We start from the raw sequence: 22,716 nt of genomic DNA, 5'->3' as shown, positions 1-22,716 counted from the left end.
CCCTTATGTTAGTTTAATTGTGCATGTTGTAGGCCACTTTTATTTTGCACGTTACTAAATATCAGGCTTGCCTTTGTGCCACATTGTATTGTCACACAGAACCAGCATGTTTTTGTATTTTACTCTTTTCCTTGGATTTAGTCTGAACCATCTAAGCAAGGTCAAACAACATTGCCCCTTGTTGTTCTCTCTGGTCAGACACTTGCACCTAGACATAATAAAGGAATGCAGCTGCTGTTTTGAATACACATATCTTCTCATATAACTGTGAACAGGGGTTCTGGAAACACACACACACATCGAAGGTCCTGAGACAAGAGTGCTGTGTCAACATTCATCTATGTATGCTAAGGTACGCGGTCTGCCACTAAACCCGGAGATCTATCATCTACAAACATTTCGCTTCAGTAGTATGGGAGTGTTTAGGCAGATCTTTCTGGCAGATGACAGGGCTTTTTATTGTATATAGTTTATTAACCACGCTAATGACATTATTGACATGTATGTGTTTTCTAATTGTGGCGTAACTATTACATCTTAGAGCACGATACTTTAAACAAACATTGTGTAAACTTCCATTGTGTTTCTTTTTTTATCATATTGTGGATAAGTACGAGTGAGAGAGCGAAAGGGTGTATCCTGTTACTGTGATCCATGATAGGGTCGAGAGTGTTATGTTCTGGGTGCCAAATTAGTTGTCTCTCTGGAAAAGTTAGGATGGCAAGCGAGGCACCATAGCTAGTCGGACTCTAGCTCATAGATAGTGAGGTGGTATGGTGACTCAGTCCCTACACACTGATGTTCTATGGTCCCAAGCATAGTTCTGTTCCTGAGCAGAATCCCTGCAACACTTTCATCCCAGGTGTTGGGGAAAGGAAGAAATACAATTTGGAAAATTAAATAAATAAATGACATAAGTGAAAAGGACATTGAGATGTACAACAACAGGATTTTAGAGATATATACTTTGTGGCTGGTGGGTCTTTGTTTTTATTTTATTATTATTATTTTTTTTTTTCAGACGTCGTTTACATAACTTTGGTAAAAATGACATTTTCCATTCTCCCACAAAATGTCAAAAGCACTGATAGAATGGGGCAGAATTCTTAAACAACCCTTTATTCGTTTTGATTTGTCTGACGTACAAGGCCATACAAATATTAGATACATAGCTACAGAGCTGGGTGCAATCAGGGAAGTATAACATGGCAAACAACTGTGTATGTTTCATGGCCACTGCTGCCTATTTGTATGCTTTTTATGCATCACTGCCAAATAATTCTTGATCTAGTGTGCTTTCCTTTTTTTTATACACTGCAATACGTTGAAATAAAATTCCTCATATACTGAAGGCCCAGGGATTTCAAAGAGGACCTTTTTCTGATGCTGCAGGAGGGGGAGTGAAACATAGGAAAATGTGAGAAGACAGCAGATTACCAAATAAAGAGCAGGGCGAGAGAGAGAGAGGGAGGGGTGAAGAGAGAGGGAGATAGGGAGGAAGAGAGAGGGGGAGAGAGAGGGGGAAGAGAGAGAGAGGGAGATAGGGAGAGAAAGAGAGAGCGAGAGGGGGAGAGGGAGAGAGCGAGCGAGAGAGAGAGAGAGAGAGAGAGATAGAGAGAGAGAGAGAGAGAGAGAGAGAGAGAGAGAGAGAATGACTAAGGGAGAACTGCAGTAGCAGACATATCAGCCACAAATAATACTTAAAGAGACAGAGGAAGACAGAGGCAGAGTCTGTGGGCGGTGCAGGAGGAGCAATAATACAGAAAAGCGAGGCACAGAGGGCACAGGGGCACAGAGACAGAGTGTCAGAGAGCAGAGCGGGAACGAGAAGGAACAAGGGGGATAGAGGAAAGAGATAGAGAAAAGGAGCTAGGGGCATAGAGTAAGGGGAGAAAGAGAGGAGTAGATTGGAGCATAGAGGAAGAGACAGGGGAAGTGAAGATTTGGATTCGGACAGAGGGAGGAGAGAGAAAGAAAATAGTTACAGAGAGCAGGACAAGGAGACAGAGCAAAGGAGAAACAAGCAACACAAGGAGATAAGAGAGAAGGAGATCAACATAGAAGGAAAAAGACAGAAAGAGGAAGGGGAAAAAAGAGAAAGAGAGAGGGGCGAGACAGAAGATGAGATAAAATGTGGTAACAGGATAAACAGAAGTAGAGAGCGGGAGAAACGGGACGGTAGAGAAGAGGATAACGTGCCACGGGTGGAGGGAGTCGGAGATAACGCCAGTAAGCTAGAGGCGGTATAATACCAGTGGAGGGGCGAGAGGGAGGCATCAGAGAGCCGAGAGGGGCAGAGGTGGGCGGTGCCTCAGGAGGCGCGTGGGTGTGGTACACACGGATGCAGCAGGGTTGGCGTTAGTCCCAGCGAGAAGCTGTCATTGGTGCAGCGGGAGGCAGCTTGACACGCAGATGCTCTGATCTGGGACCTCTGATGCGTTAGGGACTCGTTGGTAAAAGTATACCCGCATTTTCGATCGGAAACATGAATCTGCTGCGCTGCTTCCTGTTGTCCGTTCTGTCTTTGGTTTCTGCGGAGAAGATCCCGCGCCTCAAACTGCATCAGAAAGGTGAGACCCCACGGGGCACGTGCCATTCGGGCTTGGCTTAGAGGTAGGGCTGCACTTTCCTTAGGAGTGTGTGGGTTGTTTTTCAGTGCGTTGCATCCTTGTGCGATCATCTGACAGGCAGTGATGGTCTGGGTAATTAATTCACGGGGTGCTGCACAGGACTGCTGATTCTATGGTTGGTAGTTTCAATGTGTTTCGGGCATTCTGCCTTTGTTCTATGGAATTATTTTGTAGGGAAATGAATAAGGGGCGATTTAGGTGTAGGAACTTTGGTCATGTGCTTCTGTCGCTGTTAAGGGATTTGGTGGTGGTGTTCACTTGTTTGAAAGAGTTTGACCTTATTGTTTCATTTAATTGAATGTGACTGCTGACCAGTTTTGATGTATGTGTGGTGGGTTGTTGCAGCTGTGTTTGGTGATGGGGAGGTTGCGGTCTCAGATTGTTGTACAGTGGACCATAGATTGGAATTTGTGCGGTCTTGGTGGGAAGTCAATGTGGTTGGTGTTCGATGTGGTGTCATTTCCGCTTGATCTTACTGTAATTAGAGAGTGTGGGTATGGTAGCAGATCTGGATGGTGTGTTGGATTTTGACGTAGCATGCATATTCTCTTTTAGGTTTATACTTACTTGAGTGCAAAGTTTGGCATGTGTGCAAGTGGAATTTTACAGTGGTATGATTGAAGCTTCTGTGCGTCACTGCCCTGGATCCAAGCATCACCAGTGAATGGCTGGTGAATTTAAGATTTTGCAGTTGCAATGTCTGAGCTTGGTATCAGTGATGTGGTTTTGCTTTTTATTATTATGTTTGGTGTTGTTGTAGTTAGAGTTTGATATGACTCCGATTTCTGTTTGCCACAGACATAGTTGCAAGTTACCATTGCGAAAAGTATGAAGAAGACACTGCAATGATTTGAGCTGGCATGGTTGTGAATAGTGATTCTCGTGCCAGTGGTCAGTTTGGTTTGGCTGTGATTGGAGCGTTTGCTTGTTTACAATCGAGGTTAAGCATAATTGTGTTTTAGATTTGTCGTCAGCCGGGATGAGTTTGAAATGGCTAAAGGTAAAGATTGCACTGGGAATAATTGGAGTTTAGCAAAACTGTGGTTGGAAATGGACACACGTTTGTTGTACCTTTGGCATGGGAGAATTTGGAACTAGGTATGCATTTGGTGTGAAGATGGCATGGTGCTTGTGGTAGTGGGCATGGCTGAGTGTAGCAGCATTTTGCCATTGATGGAATTATAACCCTGCTTGTCTATGGTTGCATTGTGACACGGATGTATTTGAATGTTGAAATAAATCAGAATGTGGCTTGGCATGCATATGCTCAGTTGTACAAACAGATCTTAATACATTATTGAACCTAATTCTCAGAAACTGAGGCATGGGTCATTAAAATGATTCACCCATACTCACACAATGTGGTATAGTAATTAAAAAGTAAAACTAAAGTCTTTTGGGTTCAATAATTCATCCACAATTCAGTCCTTATCTTTCGCTAATCGTGGTTGAAGTATTTAAAGATTGTGTAGGTTAATATGGGGTTGCCTCTGTTTTGCTGTGTGTGCTGTGTTTACGGTTAGAATTTGTGCAGCTAGAGTATTGTATGTGAATTGATTGAGTTTGGCAGGGTGTGGTAGAAGTTCAATTTGGGTATTACACCTTTGAGATCATTTCACATGTATGTGACCAAATGTCTGGTTGTGAAAGTTGCTATTTTGTGTGCAGTTATTTGAACGTAAGTGCAAACTTGGTTTGATATGCGAAAAAGGATATGAGTTTCAGTTGTATATGGTATTTTAACGTGTGTGGTGTCTGGGGTAGTGAAATAATTTCTCTGTGCAGCAATCTGCTGTTAATATTACATTTGGGGAGTACGGTATGATGAATGAGAGCTTTGTGATAGAGTGACGTGTGACTGATTTAAAATTGAGGGATTTTGTAGGGGCGTTGATCAATATGATGATGGTAGAGTTTTTCAAGTTGTGTATGTGTGTGTTCTTGTGGGTACTGAGGGATATATTAGTGTGGAATTGTGAAGTTACTGTTTGGGTTTGGAACTACTGGAATGTAGTATTGGTGAGATGTGGGTATTGGTGACGTGTTACTGTGGAGTTGAGTAGTGGTGAAGTTAGTTCCATTTGAAGCTCAATGTAAACTGAGTTAGACACTGGTAACGTGTGATCTGATCAGATCTTGATCTGTGTGGAATACTTGGTGCCAATGCAGCTTGTGACTGGTGATGTTTGTTTCTGCTGGAAATTGGTTAAAGTATTTTATATTGTTATGCTTTGCTGATATTGTATATTGGTGTGGCTGGACATTGATGTGATTAAAGGTTGGCAATAGTTAGGTTTGTAGTAAGTGAAATTGATTTTGACTGTGTTAGTAATGGTGAAAATTGTAGTTAATGAATTTGACTGATTGGAGCTTTATGTGACTGAAATGTGGTGTAAGCAGTGTATGCGTCTGTGGAGCTTGATGTGATTGTGTACTGGTAGTGGTTTGGTACTGGTGAAGTTTTAGGTTACTGGTGTTTTGGGCTGGTGAAGGTTGTTGCTGTGGAGTTCAGTGAATATGTAGCAGAACTTGTTTCTGGCTAATATGAGGTCTGATGTTGGTAGACTTTTGTGTTGTAGTTGGTGTTTGGGAATTTGCTGTTGATAGAGAATCCTTGTGGTAGAATTTGATCTGTGAGCAGTGTTTACTGCTGATGCTGTTTGTTATGGTTTTGAGAGTGCTTGCACTAGTGGAGTTAAAATGCAGTGGAACTTGCAGAATTTGTTCCTGGCGTAGTATGCAGCTGGTGAATTTCATTGGTGGTAAACTTGGGAGTGTGGCCTGCTGGATTTGATGTGGGAGGAGACTGGTGTGTGTACAAAGGAGTTTGGTTGTTGCTGGGGTTGGAGATGGATGTGGGAGAGCTTGGTGTTGATGGAGGTTGATGTGAAAAAGTATAGTGTATTTTGGTGCATGCAAAATACACTATGGTAACATGGTCATGGTTGGTGTGGGTGCATGTGGACTTCGTTGGTGAGAAGGCATCATAGTGATTACATTTGGTTCTGATGGAGTTCAGTACCACTATAGTTTGTTTCTGGATTGGTTTTGGGAATGTGTGATGGTGATCAATGTAGGTGTGCTGAAATTTAACGCTGGTAGAGTTTGATGTGATGGGAGTCCGATTGACTTTTATGCTGTGTAGTTCGATGCCGGTGGGGTTTGGTATTGCTAGATCTTGGTTCTAGTAACATTTGCCTATTGTGGAGTTTTCCAAGTGTGTCTGAATTTGGTGCTGATGGACATTCGTGTGGTTGTGTTTGATGCTGATGCTTTTTGGTGCTGACAGAGTTTGGCGCTGATGGGATTTGAATGAACCATCTATGGAAATCAATGCCCATGACGTTTGGCTTGGGAGTGGGAGGGTTTGGTGCACGCACTGCAGAGCTGTCTTGCTTGCAGACTGCCATGAATTGCTGTGTTTGAAATCTCCATCATCAACCCCGATAGCTAGATCCCATGTGTGTTATACACGCTACTCGTACACCTTGTTTATTCCTGTGGTCCTCAAAATTAGAATATAGTGAGGGATCCTGGACTCTCTCTGACCACAGCAGAACTCTTTCCAAATACAGCACAGGTTCTAAATAATTGACCCTGTCTCTATTTTACCTTGAGCCCGCCTTCCATTAATTTGTTCCTCTCATACCATCACAAAATATACACCTTCCTCTTGTTTTACTGTTGGTATCAGTAGGATGCCTTTGATCATAACAAAACATAAAATATAGACATCACAGCTGACTCAGTTTTAGTCGAAGGCCAGAGGACCACAGCCCCACTGCGGCACACGCCGCGAAGACAACCTCAACAAATAGCAACTCCACACTGGTTTGGGTGACATGTTAGAAGGCCTCGCCACCCCATTACGAATCCCACTGATAAGAAAAAACAACTATAAACACATGGCTCACCTCTGTTACTCACAGGGTCAATTACATATCTACTGACACACCCACTACATCTCATTGACCAACACCACCCCTATAAACAACTGCCCCCACAAGCAACAGGACACCCTCACACAGACCCCACCTCAAAGCGCTATGAGCAAATTAAATGCACAAATAGGCGCTGTAAGACTATCATGGCATAACAAAAGCACTAATATTGCATAAAAGGGTTTGGGGGTCATTGTTGGCTGCAAGCATTATTACACCGTTCCTGGCGAATAACTGCAAGAAAGCTGACCGTCAGTTTCAAGTGCTGCGAAAAAATATTCACAGTTGAATATTTTACATTTATAATTGCTTTACAAAGAAGAGAGGGAAGCAGGACATCCCCTGCTCTGAGTGCGCGTGTCTTAGCAGCATCACCATCACTCGGATTGATTGATCGGTGGTCTAGACAGCTGGGTGGGGAAAAAATCCCCGCGCCTCTTTTCAGGAGATTCCTCTCTTCCGAGCGTCGCGAGGCGGCGCGTGTTATTCCAGGCCACTGCGCGCGCGCTTTCCTGCAGCCTGGAGAGGGCCAGCTATTCTGGGTCACCCGGCCCCCGCGTTCTCTGCATTGCGGCTGCTGCCGACGTGAGCGGAAGCTGACTGCAGCAGAGCGGGGACCTCCTTGCACCAGTGGCGCAGTGTGCCCGCGCCGGCAGGGCACAGCCGGAAGCTGCCGGACGGAGAGCGTGACGCAGCAGGAGAAAGAGAAGGAAGACCTCCTGGTTAGAGGCTGTTCGATAATCCTCTGCCCGTTACCTAGTTTGTCCGTCTCCCTCGCTTCAGTCCTACCATAGTGAGCACTTGTGTTTTAGGCACAGAATTTACCTCTACACGTGCACATAATTTACCTGTACAAGTCCAAAACTGTTCACACGTGCACCTCCCAAACCGCCTCCCCCCTTCCTCCTCCTGCAGGGGCACCTGAGCCGAATTAGCATAACATAAACTGCAGCACCATCTATATTTTCAGTCGGATATGGGAGAGCTGAGAACATTAATGGTAGGAAAGACGTCACTGAATAGCGTGCGTCAACGAGCGCTATATAAATACAAACCTTTGTCCTTCTCTATCCTTCTGCTATCATTCCAAGTCCAAATAACTGACTAACCTATCCACCACTTAAAATTTACTTGCATGTTTCACTATACTAATTCAACACTAATCCGCTATGGGTCCCGGAGTAGCGTGCTACTCGCCGGAAAAAGCGCTTCGACGCCTCGTCAGGGGTAGTAAACGCTATCAGGGCTTGGACATAAAAGAGCTTGATAGAGGTGCCACTAATGCAAGAGCAAAGACTATATTTGTTCCTGTAATGTTGAAGTACGTCAGAAATTATCTGCGTCATATTTTGCGCCTGAGGTTTGAGGTGGAGATAGGCCAATTTTTTGAAGTAATGATAAATTCTGAAATTTATAGCACAGTGTATATTATGTACAGTTGCAGTTATCACTTCATACCACTGTTTGAGCCATTGAAATACCTTTGATAATAGGCAGCAGGCTGCTCCATTGGGGATTGTTTGCCAGAATTGTATTTGTTGTGATCCTGTGTGGAAATGATTTTGATGTTGTACGTGAGTGACTAGATAATTGTTCTTTTCTTATTTTAGCATAGTGCCTAGAAGTGTGATGCAGTAGCTGTGGGAGATAGGTATAACATAACATAAGGTGTATTTGTAAAGCGCACGTTCACCGCGATGGGTATCTTGGCACTGAATAACATGTTTATTGTTACCAGACTCAATAGTACTCATTCTATCAACCACAAAAGGATGAAAGGCTGGGTGGATCCACCAGGATTTGAACCTGTGACCATGAGGTCGAGCACAGGCCCCTACAGTGGACACATTAGTCCACTGAGCCACCAGATCCGGCCAATTACAACTATTGCTGCAACTAAAACAAATAGGCTACTACACAGCACCAACCAAGCCTGAGGACGTAAAGGGTACTGTGTGCATGTACACTATAATAGATCAGAGATGGCCCAGTAATCCATAGACCGTCAAATGAGTATAGGACCACCCAATGGGCAAGAGAGTGAGCTGGTGACATGAGCAGTTGTCACGCACCAGGAGTAGAGAAGGGGAGAATATCCACCTGATGGAGGGAAATAATTCAAATGCAGGAAGAAAAGAACAGAGCAGGTGCAGTGGAATAGCAGCAGAGAAGGGCAAATGACCCACTGATTAAGTGAAAAACAATGCACAGAAAAGAATGAAGGACAAAGCAAACACAAGGAGACGAAGGACGGAGCTCTGAAACTTTTCAGACACTCACCCCAGTCACAGCTCTGGGTTGAATCCATCATCATGCTTTAGCTCACTTCGCCACCTCAGTTCAGACCCAGCCATATGCAAATCAGTCTTGACCCTGTCCCTCATGGGAACAGTTCAGCCAGAACTGCCAAGCCAGGTCTTTCCTGAACCGGAAACAAGCATCCTGGGACCAGTTTCTGGGTAACACCTTTCATCAGCCAGGCTAGCTTGAATTCAGTGACAAAGTGAGCAAGGGACCCACGTCTAGGCATACCCTGGCAAATTAGGGCAAACAACGCAAACACAAGGAGATGGTGGATGGAGCACTGAAACTTTTCAGACACTCACCCCAAGTCACAGCTCGGGGTTGAATCCATCATCATACTTTAGCTCACTTCGCCACCTCAGTTCAGACCCAGCCATATGCAAATCAGTCTTGACCAGTGCCTCATGGGACCAGTCAGCCCGGACTGCCAAGCCAGGTCTTCCCGGAACTGTAAACAAGCATCCTGGGACTGGTTTCTGGGTAACACCCTTCATCATCCAGGCTAGCTTGAATCCAGTGGCAAAGTCAGCATGGGACCCACGTCTTGGCATACCCTGCCAGCTTAGGGCAAACATAGCAAACACAAGGAGATGATGGACAGAGGGCTGACATTTTTCAGACGCTCACCCCCAGTCACAGATCTGGGCTGAATCCATCATCATTCTTTAGCTCACTTTGTCACCTCAGTTCAGACCTAGCTATATGCAAATCAGTCTTGACCCTGTGCCACACGGGAACAGTTCAGCACGAACTGCCAAGCCAGGTCTTCCTTGAACCGGAAACAAGCATCCTGGGCCGGTTTCTGGGTAACGCCCTTCATCAGCCAGGCTAGCTAGAATCCAGTGACAAAGTAAGCAAGGGACCCACGTCCGGGCATACCCTTCCAACTTAGGGCAAAAAAACAAACACAAGGAGATGGTGGACGGAGCGCTGAAACTTTTCAGACACTCACCCCACTCACAGATCTGGGTTGAATCCATCATCATTCTTTAGCTCACTTTGCCACCTCAGTTCAGACCCAGCCATATGCAAATCAGTCTTTTTAAAAAATAAAACGTTTTATTTGTTTTTCAACAACATTGCATCGGTACATGGTATACATAAAAATATTATTGCATTTCTCTCCCATGATTCTGTTAGGTTAACTTTCACATCTGAGGTAAGCGAGGAATGTTGTAGTTCACTGACCCCGTTCAAAGCCAGCCAGTTACAAAACAGATTATTAAAGAATAAGGTTACATAACTTGACATATTGAATGACCTAGACCTGGCGTTAATTCGTGCGCTAAGTATCAGGAGGCAGGGACCCCATTTCTGCTGTTAACTGGGCCATCAGGTTTTGATGTTCTGTCCGTAGCTCCACCTTAGGGGATATGCAGATATCTCCTCTGTATTTATTCCACTTCCCCCATGTATGATCCCTCTTCCTGGGGCAACCCCGTATCTTGAACACCGCCTTCTCGGCTATCATGGCTGCGTCCATGTCTTTTGCCCATTCCCCCACTTGCGGGACGGTGTCCACCCCCCATTTTTGTGCTATGTTGCGTTTAGCAATTATAAAGCCCATCAATACCCAATTCTGTTCTGCCTGGGAGAGGTAATTTGCTCCCCAGATGTTAAGAAGGCAGCGTTGCGGAGTCGCCTTTAGGGGCTTGTCGCATGTCCTCTCAAGTTGGCGGATAATCTCATCCCAATAATACTGAATTTGGGGACTAAACCATAACATGTGCAGAAAGGTACCCACTTGGTTACAATGTCTAAGATAGAGGGGGTCAGGGCGCCTACCCAATCTAAATAGGAGCTTCGCATCAAAATAGACCCGATGGAGAATCTTCCACTGAATGAGTCGCATTCGCATTGGAATGGCCACATCCCTGGGGGACACCATAGCGTCTCGCTAGTCATCCTCCTCCATGCCGCCTAAGCCAGTTTCCCTGCCCACCCTCACTTTCAACATTGGATCTACACGGTTATTTAACAGTTTTTTATATGTGAGTGATATGGCCTTATGATCCATGGGGTCCAGTAATAACCTGTCCTCCAGGGGGAAGAGTAGGGGAGAGGGGTGTCCTTTGACAGGGCTGACATAATTGGCTGACTAATCTGAAGGTATATAAAGGTCTCGGATTGTGCCAGTTGACACTTCGTCTGGAGGTCCGCGAATGAGACCAGCTTTCCTTTAACCCACATGTCCCCTACCGTGGAGGTCCCAATTGTGTCCCATTTGTCGAATCCTGGGCATCGACTGAGGCGTCCCTGGATATTCGGCTCCCACAGTGGCGTCGCCTTAGTCAGGCGTCTGTTCCAACCCAATTTTCTGGTCACTATGTGCCAAGTCTCTACTTTGCGGGCCGTGGGACCGGTTAAATGAAATTTACGGGGATTGGTGTACAGTGCCTTGTTATAGCCGCCTCTACCCATAAGCCAACGGTCTGTTCGAATATTAGGCTTGTCATGCGGGTTAAACACTCATCTATTGATTGGAATTAACTGGGAGGACTGGTAGTATAGTCACAAGTCTGGCAGCCCTATGCCCCCGTCATACCGGCCCATTGTGAGCTTAGACATTGCAATTCGTGGTGTACGGTCTTCCAATAGGAGGCCCCGCAATACGCTATCATTTTGGGACAAATAGGAGTCTGGGATAAAATTGGGAGTCTTTTGTAACATGTAAAGGAAACGTGGGAGTGCAAGCATCTTTAACAGGGATGCATGTGCTAAAAGATTAAGAGGGAGAGATCGCCAGTGCGCAGCATCAGATTTTAAATGTTGGAGAGGTCCGAGCAGGTTACGTTCGTAGAAGGGATCAACATCAGGAGTTACAAAAATGCCCAAATAGCAGAAACCTGCCATGGCCACTGGAATCTCGTAGCCCCTAGGATTGGATGGGGGAGTACCCCATAGCGCAAACATATGGGATTTAGACCAATTTATCCTGTAGCCGGAATGGGCCCCAAAAATATGAAAAATGTGTAGCACCCGTCGCAGAGATCGCGCTGGAGATGCCAGATATAAGAGGATATCGTCCGCGTACAGTGAGATGCGGTCCTCGTGGCCAGCCGTCCATTTGATACCCCGTATTCCTGGATCTCCCCTAACACAAACCACAAGTAGTTCTAATACCAGGGCAAATAGCAACGGCGACAAACAATACCCCTGTCTCGTGCCCCGGTGGAGGGGAAAAGCGGTTGAGCTGTGATTATTGACAACGACGTGTGCAATGGGTTGTGTACGCAGAAGCCTTATCCAGCGTATCAATTTGGGACCAAATCCCATTTGGGCTAACACAGCAAATGGAAAGTCCCATTCTATGGTATCAAACCCCATGGTGGCATCTAAGGATAACAGGATCACATCTTCAATAGTATGGATCCGACCGAGGACCCCAAGCACTCTGCGCAGATTTCGGGCCGTATTTCTCCCCAGGATGAATCCGGACTGATCCGGGTGGACCAGGTCGACGATATAAGGTAGGATACGATTGGCCAGAAGTTTAGCCAGGATCTTGGCCTCAACAGTCAAGAGGGAGACAGGGCGATATGATTTGCAGTCTTCTATCGGTTTGATTGGTTTGTGGATGACTACTATCATCGATGTCCAGCGAATGTCCACCGGAAGGAGGCCTGATTTAAAACATTCGGGGCCTCATTTATGAAAGTGACGCATCGCTGCGTGAAAACAGCGATGCATTACTTTTCACTGCGCCCTCCTTGCAACACCAATGATGCGTCATACTTACAGTATGACGCATCATGGCGCAAGGAGTTACAGATACGTCAGTATTTCTGACGTATCTGTACGGCGCTAAAGTGACGCATTGCTGGAGTGTGTCACAAAAGTGACGCAACTCCAGCAATGTGTCCTATCACATGGGGCAAGCCCCATGTGAAAGAGCCTGCGTCAGTCTTACGCCTGCTGTGAGGCAGGCGTAAGAAATTGACGCATTTGTGTCCTAGAAGTGGCGCAGTGAAATCTTATAGATTTCACTGCGTCACTTCTATGACCCTTTCTTGCGTCAGAACGCCCCTTCCTGCATACATTATACCTGGCGTAGGTATAATGTAGCGCAGGGGTTTACAAAGTGACGCATCTACCTAGATGCGTCACTTTGTAAATATGGTGCAACAAGGCACATTTTTTATGATGCAGGTGCGTCAGAAAAAGTGACGCACCAGCGGCATAAAAGTGACGCAGGGCCCCATAAATGAGGCCCCTGGTATACAGATTCAACAGATGGGGAGCTAGTATTGTTCACATGAGTTTAAATAGCTCGATTGGTAGCCCATTTGGACCCATCCCCTTGCCGGATCGAACATCCTGTATGGCCTTTTGGATCTCCGTCTCCTTGATGTCTGCCTCTAAGGCCTCCCTACCCTTTGATGAGATGCTAACCACATTAACAGTCGCTAGTAAGTCGGCTGACATCAGGGCCTGAGATGCCTGTGGAACCTTATAGACTTCCTCAAAATGAGATGCGAAGGTGTCAACGATCAATTGAGGGTCAGTAAGAAGTGTTCCATCTGGGCCGGCTATCGCACGGGCCCATCTGGCAGCCTGCTCCTTGCGTTCCAGGAGTTTACCTGTTTGTTCGCCTTGCTCATAGATCCTGTGCCGGGAAGCCAGCGATCGCATTGTGGCTTCTTCTAGAAGAAGTTGTCTAAAATTTATTGTTTGATTGTGAGGCTGTGTTGATCAGCTTGATTGGGGGCTCGCGCAAAATATAGTTTGGTATCCTTTCGGAGAGCCTCTTTGATCTGAGGTATCTTTAGAATCCACAGTTGTATTTTAATGGTACCGGGGCGTCTAATCTGTTGTATGCCAAAAGTTGTGAGGACTGGAGAATGGTCGGAAATCCCATGGCCGAGGCGGCTCGAGCTCATGAAGGCGTGTATATCTTGAACGTTTGTAAATATGTAGTCTATCCTGGATTGGCTACCATGCGCCCCAGAGTGAAATGTGAAATGCATGTGTAGCAGATTAAGCCATCTCCATATGTCAACGACTCCCAGTGCATTAGCAAACTCAGAAAGTTGTGAGCCTCTCGATGGGTCCTTCCGGGGCGGTAGACTGTCACGAGAACCGTCAATTGTGAAGTTAAAGTCCGCCCCTAATACCAACACCCCCTGGGTCAGTTCCAACAGCAAGGTGCCTACGTCACGTAATGTCAGTCGTTGTAGTCCTGGGGGAGCATTTACAGAGACAACATTAAGAATATGCCTACCCCAGGAGCCCGTGACTGCTGCGTACCTACCCTGAGCGTCCATCCAGATATTATGGACAATGTATGAACATCCCTTTAGGATTAGAATCCCCACTCCCCTGGAGCCCGAGGTGAACCCGGAGTAAACTATCATTTTGTAGCCTTTTCTATTCAAGGCCCCACAGGAGTTTCTGACCAGGTGTGTCTCCTGCAGCATCACTATGTCAAGCTCCTGTCGTTTAATGTACTGTAATACTATACGCCTCTTAATCTTGTCCCCCAGGCCATTGACATTCCATGTGGACAAATTAAGTTTTAGGCCTTGAGTAATCAGTCCCGTTTATGATCGATGTGTACAGCTATGTGAACTCATTTAACAGGGGGTCCTCGGGCCCTCCCTCCGTTACATCGCAGAGTAGTTTTGGTGACCAAGGGCAGCTAAATTGAACCATGGGTTAACTAGTTGTGGTGAACCCATTGATGACTTTGCAGAACCAATCGTTTTGAAGTACTGATACAAAACATACAATAAACATCACAAACAAACCCCCCTTCTTTCCAAATGAACCCCCCTCCCTGCTTTATGTGTCAAAAACTGCCCGCCACCCCCAACTCGCAGAGTGCCTGTCGCCCACCCTCATCAACTTTGGGAACGTGTACAACCCCACTCCCTATAGCAGCAAACATGAAATCCAATATCAGATATCAGATAGAAGCCCACGGGTGCGAAACGTCTAGTATTACATTGAACTGTAAATAATATATAATCACAAAATTACAACTCCTGATTTTCCGTTGTCCTTAGACATCAAAGGATCAAAGGCACACTAATATGTCCCTCCGGTAACAAGATAAGGAACTATATTAAAGACTCAACATGTCAAGAACACCACTTTTTGAGAGACTCTGCAGCCCAAACGAGACTGAAAGAGCACAAACCAGCCCTCTGAATAGTCCAATGTTCACTATAAACTTCGAGTTTCTAAATCAGAGGGTGGCGGGGAGAGTCTCTGCTGGCGCCACTCGCTGGTACCTCCCGCTGTAGGTGTGGAATTGTTTGGTTTCTTAACAACTGTGCGCCAACTGTCCTGTCATTCCCAAGCGTCCTCCGGCCTGTTAAAGAACCACAGTTTGCCATCGGATTCAATTCGAAGCTTTGTCGGGAACAACATGGCATATTTGATTTCTTGGTCCCAGAGAGCTCGCTTCACTTCCAGGAAACTCCGACACTGTTTCTGGACCCTCAAGGTGAAGTCCAGCAAGAATGAAACTTTGCTGTTTTCAATTGTCAATGGGGGGGCAGCTCTCGCAGTTTGCAGAATCATATCGCGGTTGCGGAAATTAAAAACTCGGGCCAGAAGCGAACGAGGAGGGGCTCCTGGCTTCAGTTTACCCCCTGGCACCCGATGGGCTCTTTCAATGGAGAAGCATTTGGCTAGGCCTCTTGGTTGGAGATGCAGCAGTATCAGCTCCTCGATTAACAGGTCAGCAGATGGCCTCTCCGCCTGCTCCGGAATACCAAGAATGCAGACATTATTGCGCCACATTCTGCCGTCATTGTCATCAAGTTGTATTGCCATTGCCTCTTGGGAGTTGCGCAGGTCAGCAACCTGCGTCTTAAGGAGGGTTGTGTCTGTCACCAGTTCGGCAGTTGTGGTCTCGACTGTGCTCACCTGGTCCGCCATTTTCCTCACGTCCTCTCTCAAGAGGGTGGCTACAGTGTCTATTCGGGTTTCTAGAGAGGTCCACACAGTGGTGATTGCCGCCAGGAGATCTTTGTTCGAAGGTTCCGAGTCCTCACCCTGGTCTCCGGTAGATCCTGCCCTTTCCTCCTGAGATTTCTGCCATGCAAACTTTTCCATCTTGGCCTGCACCGCAGTTCTTCCGCTGCGGCCTGTCGCCATCTCAGCTCCGTGGGAGGGGTGAGAGTGTGGGGCTGGGGAGCAACCGCTACTCACCGCTGCCTGCTGTGGGGGTCACCCACTCGACTTGTCGGCTTTGGCACATGGCCCTCCAAACCCTCATCAATGCAATGCTGGGAAGCGCCCCTAGACTCAATGGGGGTTCTGGTCCCTCACCACGACTCTGGCTTTGATGTACTCAAGATGGCGGTACAGGGGAGACCTCTTAGGGCAGCGTTGAGATGTTCCCCACCACAGTCTGCACAAGCTGGCTTTCTCCAGTATGCTCTGGGGCGGCGGGCTAGCACCTGGATGTTAAATTCACCCGGACAGTCTTTCTGGCCCACTCGCTGGTCAGGCCTCAGCCGCGGTGTTGCGTAGCGTGCCTATGCCGCACGGCGACACTTCCGCCTGGCGAGACCGCTTCAGGTGGAGCCGGTGTATGGAGCCACCTCCGGACAGTTGTCTCGATCGGCCCCAAACTTTTCCCGCACCTCGGGCAGCGGCAAAAGCACTCAGGAATCCCCTCGTGGAGATAATTTGGCCGGGGCAAATCAGCATTTGGCAGATATATCGGGAGTAGCGCAACATAGCTCGGCTACCGTGTGGCCATTCCCGTCTGCAGTTGGCCACGCCCCCATGCAAATCAGTTTTGACCCTGTGCTTCATGGTAACAGTTCAGCCCAAAGTGCCAAGCCAGGTCTTCCCTGAACCGGAAACAAGCCTCCTGTGACCCGTTTCTGTGTAACACCCTTCATCAGCCAGGCTAGCTTGAATGCAGTGGCAAAGTGAGCAAGGGACCCACGTCTGGGCATACCCTGCCAACTCAGGATGAACAAAGCAACCACAAGGAAATGATGGACAGAGCGCTGAAACTTTTCAGACATTCACCCCCAGTCACAGATCTGGGTTGAATCCATCATCATGCTTTAGCTCACTTCACCACCGCAGTTCAGACCCAGCTATATGCAAATCAGTCTTGACCCTGTGCCTCATGGGAACAGTTCAGCCTAAACTGCCAAGCCGGGTCTTCCCTGAACCGGAAATAAGCATCCTGGGACCAGTTTCCGGGTAACACCCTTCATCAGCCAGGTTAGCTTGAATCCAGTGGCAAAGTGAGCAAGGGACCAACATCTGGGCATACCCTGCCAACTTAGGGCAAACAAAGCAAACACAAGGAGATGATGGATGGACCGCTGAAACTTTTCAGACACTCACCCCCAGTCACAGATCTGGGTTGAATTCATCATCATCAAGAATGAAGGACAGGCAACAGAGTATAGTTAAACTAACCTGAGGAACAACTTGCTTTTCTAAAGGGGCTTGAGGTCAGGGTGGCACAAAAAAATATTGCTTCATTGCTTCAAACAGGTGGAAAGGCAAGCAATTGTGAAGGTGTGACCAGGGCTAAAAAGGAGCAGAAGGGTTGGATGGATACAGAGGAGTCTGAGTTGCGGGAGAGGTGAGTGGGTGGGAACCTGAGGAGCAGTCAGCTGTTGTTTCCCCAAATGGCCTTGAGGTCAGAAGAGGCATAAAAACAAGCTATCTCAGCGTCACCAGGAATTACAGGAAGGCGTACATTGGAGGAATTAGGGGGTTACATAAGAGGGAGGAACAGCAAGGCAAGGGATAAAAATCCGCTCGCAAATTTTGGGCCAGATTCTGAGAATCTGGCCCTTTGCGAGCGGTATTTTTGCATTTGGGATGCATCATCCCAAATGCAAAAATCGCTAATTAAGAATTCGCTAAATTGCGATTCTTTGCATTTAAGGAATCTCAAATTAAGATTCCTTAAATGCAATGCATGAAAGTGAAAAAAATAGCGAATTTGCTATTAGGACACGCAAATTACCATGAAGTACAACTTCATGGTAATTTGCAAAAACTTAGAAAAATGCACTAAAGTGCATTTTTCAAAGTTTCATGTTGCGCACACATATGTGCACCCATCATTTCAGGGGTGCAACAGGGTGCCCTTTGGACACCCCTGCACCCTTGAAATCGCAATCTCAATTTGCGAATCGCTAATTGCGATTAACAAATTGAGATTGTCTTCCCATTCATTCCTATGGGCCTCTAGGCCCATAAAAATGAATGGAGAGATAATCCTTAATTGCGACTCGCAATTTGCGAGTCGCAATTAAGGAATTATTAGAAATCGCTTCCTTAATAGGGATTCGGTATTTTTCGCTATTAAGGATTAGCAAACTGTATTCTTGATGAATCTGGGGGATAGTGCTGCAAGGGAAGGCGTTGGCGGAACCAGCAGCGTAGAAGATGGAAGAATATAACTGAGGGAGGAAAACGATAGACAAATAGATAGAAAATGGCACCCAAATGGGGCTGCAGCCCTAATAATAATAATGCCACTTGTAAAGCACATGTCCCAGCGCTATGATGCTGACTACGGAGAGAAAAGATGCACACTGAATGGGGGAGGGGGAACTTAGACAGATCTGAAAAGCCAACTTTTCAGCTTTTTTCTGAAGATCGTTTCAGAGGGGGGTAGACGAAGTTCCAAGGGTAAAGAGTTCCAGATTTTTTGTGTCTGCTGACTAAAAGCATGGCCACCAATTCTGGCTCTTTTGAATTTTTGAGAGGAAGCCTGATTTGCAGCAGTAGATCTAAGATTTCTGATTGGAAGCTAGGGAGTGAACCTAGACTGATGATAGGCGGGGCCCTGAAAAGAAAGAGACTTATAGCAATAGCAAAGAGCCTTAACGGTACGTTTTTTGTTTCACCGGCAGCTAATGCAGTTTCTACAATGTGGGGTTACCAGAGGTGTGTCTAGGAAGTCCAAGCACTGTCCTAGCTGCCGCATTCTGGACCCGTTGAAGCCTGTTCAACGCGATTGGGAAATGCCCAGGTAAAGAATGAACAGTAGTCCCGTCTAAATATGACTAATGCCTGGACTACCATATTTTGGGCGGAGTCAGGGGGGGAGATGGAGGATTTTCCTCAGAGATCTAAACAACCTAAAACACTTTCCTGTGAGCATTGGCAAGGCCAATAGGTTTTGGCGTTGTGAAAGCTATTAGGTTATTTTATTTTAGCTGTGCTGTGCTGTACAGCACTGTGGTCGGACAGTATGTTTAAAGTTGTATTCCTAATTGCTGTGAAACAGTTATTATTCTTGTGTTATTTATTAATGTGGGAGGGATGGTATGAGCTTTGAATTAAAATGTGAAATAGATGGGAAGTAGCGACCAGAACACCGGCTGTCTTAAACAAGCATTGGAAATGCAATAGGTCTCGCAGCATTAGAGTTAGTGCTTTTAGAATTGTTTATGGGTTTTTTTTGTAAATGTTTAGCATTTTTGTTTCCTGTAGCCAATGCTAAAGAATTACAAATAAAAAAAGCCATAAATATTTATAAAAGCTGTAACTGAAATGGTCTGAGAGCTATTGCACTGTGTGAGGGTGAGGTGTTGAGGGTGAGTGAGGGTGAGCGTGAGGGTGGGTGAGGGTGAGTGTGAGTGAGGGTGAGTGAGGGGTTGAGGGTGAGTGAGGGTGAGGGGTTGAGGGTGAGTGAGGGTGGGTGAGGGGTTGAGGTGAGTAAGGGTGAGTGAGGGTGAGTGAGGGTGAGTGAGGGTGAGTGAGGGTGAGGGGTTGAGGGTGAGTGAGGGTGGGTGAGTGAGGGTGAGGGTGAGGGGTTGAGTGTGGGTGAGGGGTTGAGGGTGAGTGAGGGTGAGGGATTGAGGGTGAGGGGTTGAGGGTGAGTGAGGGTGAGTGAGGGTGAGGGGTTGAGGGTGAGTGAGGGTGAGGGTGAGTGAGGATGAGGTGTTGAGGGTGGGTGAGGGTGAGTGAGGGTGAGGGTGAGTGAGGGTGAGTGTGAGTGAGGGTGGGTGAGGGTGAGGGTGAGGGGTTGAGGGTGATTGAGGGTGAGGGGTTGAGGGTGAGGGTGAGTGAGGGTGAGGGTGAGTGAGGGGTTGAGGGTGAGTGAGGGTGAGGGGTTGAGGGTGGGTGAGGGTGAGTGAGGGTGAGGGGTTGAGGGTGAGTGAGGATGAGTGAGAGTGAGGGGTTGAGGGTGAGGGGTGAGGGTGAGTGAGGGTGAGGGTGAGTGAGGGGTTGAGGGTGAGGGTGAGTGAGGGTTTGAGGGTGAGGGGTTGAGGGTGAGTGAGGGTGAGGGGTTGAGGGTGAGTGAGGGTGAGGGCATTCACATGTACTACGCGTGGGTGTCCTGAATGAATGATGGATGCAGGATGGGTGGATGAATGAATGATGGATGCAGGATGGATGCAGGGTGGATGGATGGGTGGATGAATGAATGATGGATGCAGGATGGATGGATGGGTGCATGAATGAATGATGGGTGCATGAATGAATGATGGATGCAGGATGGGTGGATGGATGGGTGGATGGGTGGACACATGAATGGATGCAGGATGAATGATGGGTGGATGAATGGATGGGTGGATGCATGAATGAATGATGGATGCAGGATGGGTGGATGAATGAATGATGGATGCAGGATGGATGCAGGGTGGATGGATGGGTGGATGAATGAATGATGGATGCAGGATGGATGGATGGGTGGATGAATGAATGATGGATGCAGGATGGATGGATGGGTGCATGAATGAATGATGGGTGCATGAATGAATGATGGATGCAGGATGGGTGGATGGGTGGACACATGAATGGATGCAGGATGAATGATGGGTGGATGAATGGATGGGTGGATGCATGAATGAATGATGGATGCAGGATGGGTGGATGAATGAATGATGGATGCAGGATGGATGCAGGGTGGATGGATGGGTGCATGAATGAATGATGGATGCAGGATGGGTGGATGCATGAATGGATGCAGGAATGGATGCAGGAATGGATGGATGGATGGGTGGATGGATGGATGCATGAATGAATGATGGATGGATGGATGGATGGATGGATGGATGGGTGGATGAATGAATGATGGATGCAGGATGGATGGATGGATGGATGCATGAATGATGTATGGATGGATGCAAGGTGGTTCGGGCTCGCTGCGGTGCAATATGCAAATTAGTTTACGCCCCACCACTTTCAAATGTCACCAGCCGCCCCTGGAGAGGGAGTGTCATTGCTCCGCTACTATCATCATTCCTTTATGAGGCTGTAAGCCTCCAAATTTGTACGAGGGGTGCTCTGATTTGAATATTTATGCTACAGCAAATACAAACATAAAGATGTTCTATTTACGACAACTCAGCACATTTCTCTGGCCTGCCAGCCAACAGATCAAACACAGCCCACCGCCATTTGTACAGAATAAACAAAGTGTTTTTTTTTTTAAATGAAGAGAAACCGGTCTTGTAACCAGATGTGGGAGAGGGTGTGGGGGGGGGGGCAGAGGGTGCTGTAACCCGCCCCATGTCAAAGCTGTGATTGCAAGTAACTGGGATGAGGAGAGGGCGTCTGTGGAGAGAGATGGTACAAAACATGAGCTACAGTGGATGAAGAGAAAGGACTGGAATAAAGACCGAGGGCAGTGAGAGAGGAGAGTGGACAGAGCATCTAAGGAGCGACTGTGTAGCACAGATGGAGGGTAGTTATCTTAGAACAGGTTGTTCTAGGGTATGCAGGGCAGAAGAAAGGATAACAAGGCGCTACCAGATGGTTACAAAAGATAAGATTTAGAAAACAGTGTTTGAAGCAGCCGAAAAGGACTGGAGGGCATGTGTTGAAGCCGGCTGTTTATACTTGCGTTGGGGTGTGAGACGAGGAGGGAGGGGAAGGGGGGGGGGTGGCCTCGCCACCTCAGAGCACTGAGCCGGTAACACTTTGCTGCTGAGTTAGGAGCTAGCCCTCCACCAGAGCACTGCGGAGCTCAGAGTGCACTGGGGTAACGTTCACCTCTCAGCCTTAAGAGAAGAGCTGTATACCTTTGCTGCTGAGCACCCCGGGGTGGAGAACAGTTCAGAGCTAAATGCTGTGCACCAGCCTCTGACCACGGGCTGTGAACGGGCAGGCACTGGGTCCCGGTCCCAAAACAACTCAGCTCCGCAGAGCAATGCAGGCCGTGAAGTGCTTAGAAGTTAGCACTTAGCGCCAGGCTAAGTAACGGCTCCGCAGCAATGGCGGGTGGGGGGCTGCTTGTCACTTAGAACCAGGGGACAGAGCAGTACTGACTGACAGGCAGAGGGTGGCTCCAGTTTATACAGAGTCCTACACAGATGTGAAAGCCACTAAACTTAAATTAAATGAAAGTGTGCGCCATGCTCGCGCTATTTACATGAAAGCATCCTAAACCTCCAGGCAGAAGGTTTATACAGAGTCACACACAGATGTGAAAGTCGAACGTTTTTTTATTATTTATTATACAGTTAATGCCATACAAAGCTGACTCTGCTAATAAAAAGTCAAGGGAAAACCGTTATCATTGCTACATACCATTTCTTTATATAAATAGAGACAAGACGGAGGGAAGAGAGGGGAGGGGGGAGGAGAAATGCGACACGGCGGGAAGGGGCAGGCAGGATGACTCAGGGGAGGGGGCGGAGCGGGGCAGAGCGGCATGTGGGTGTGAAAAGCCGGGCCTTTGAAGTGAAGCTAAGCTTCACTTCAAAGGTGTCGGAGGAATGCGGGCGGCTGTGCACGCGCTTTTAAGCTCAATGCACATGCGCATTGAGCTTAAAAGTCACGGGCACTGCAAGGAATCGCCACGATTCCTTGCAAGTTAGATAAAGTGTGGATGAGCCCCTATAGTCTCGCTTGCTCGATGCGCATGCGCATCGACAGGCGAGACCTAAAAATTT

At 47.2% G+C, this 22,716-nt stretch overlaps 1 protein-coding gene across 1 annotated transcript in view; it reads left to right on the top strand.

Moving 5' to 3' along the window:
- Positions 1–2,131: 2,131 nt before the first annotated feature.
- Positions 2,132–22,716, top strand: part of LOC144798124 (semaphorin-7A-like) — a 207,992-nt gene continuing 187,407 nt past the window's right edge. The window contains exons 1-3 of the mRNA XM_078668880.1: positions 2,132–2,136; positions 2,461–2,570; positions 5,210–5,212. Coding sequence (XP_078525006.1) covers positions 2,132–2,136; positions 2,461–2,570; positions 5,210–5,212 — 118 coding nt within the window. The remainder of the gene's footprint in view (positions 2,137–2,460; positions 2,571–5,209; positions 5,213–22,716) is intronic.

This window comes from Lissotriton helveticus, chromosome 12 (genome assembly GCF_964261635.1).
Source record: "Lissotriton helveticus chromosome 12, aLisHel1.1, whole genome shotgun sequence".
In the NCBI taxonomy this organism is placed as follows: domain Eukaryota; kingdom Metazoa; phylum Chordata; class Amphibia; order Caudata; family Salamandridae; genus Lissotriton; species Lissotriton helveticus.
This window is presented reverse-complemented; position numbering and strand designations above follow the sequence as displayed.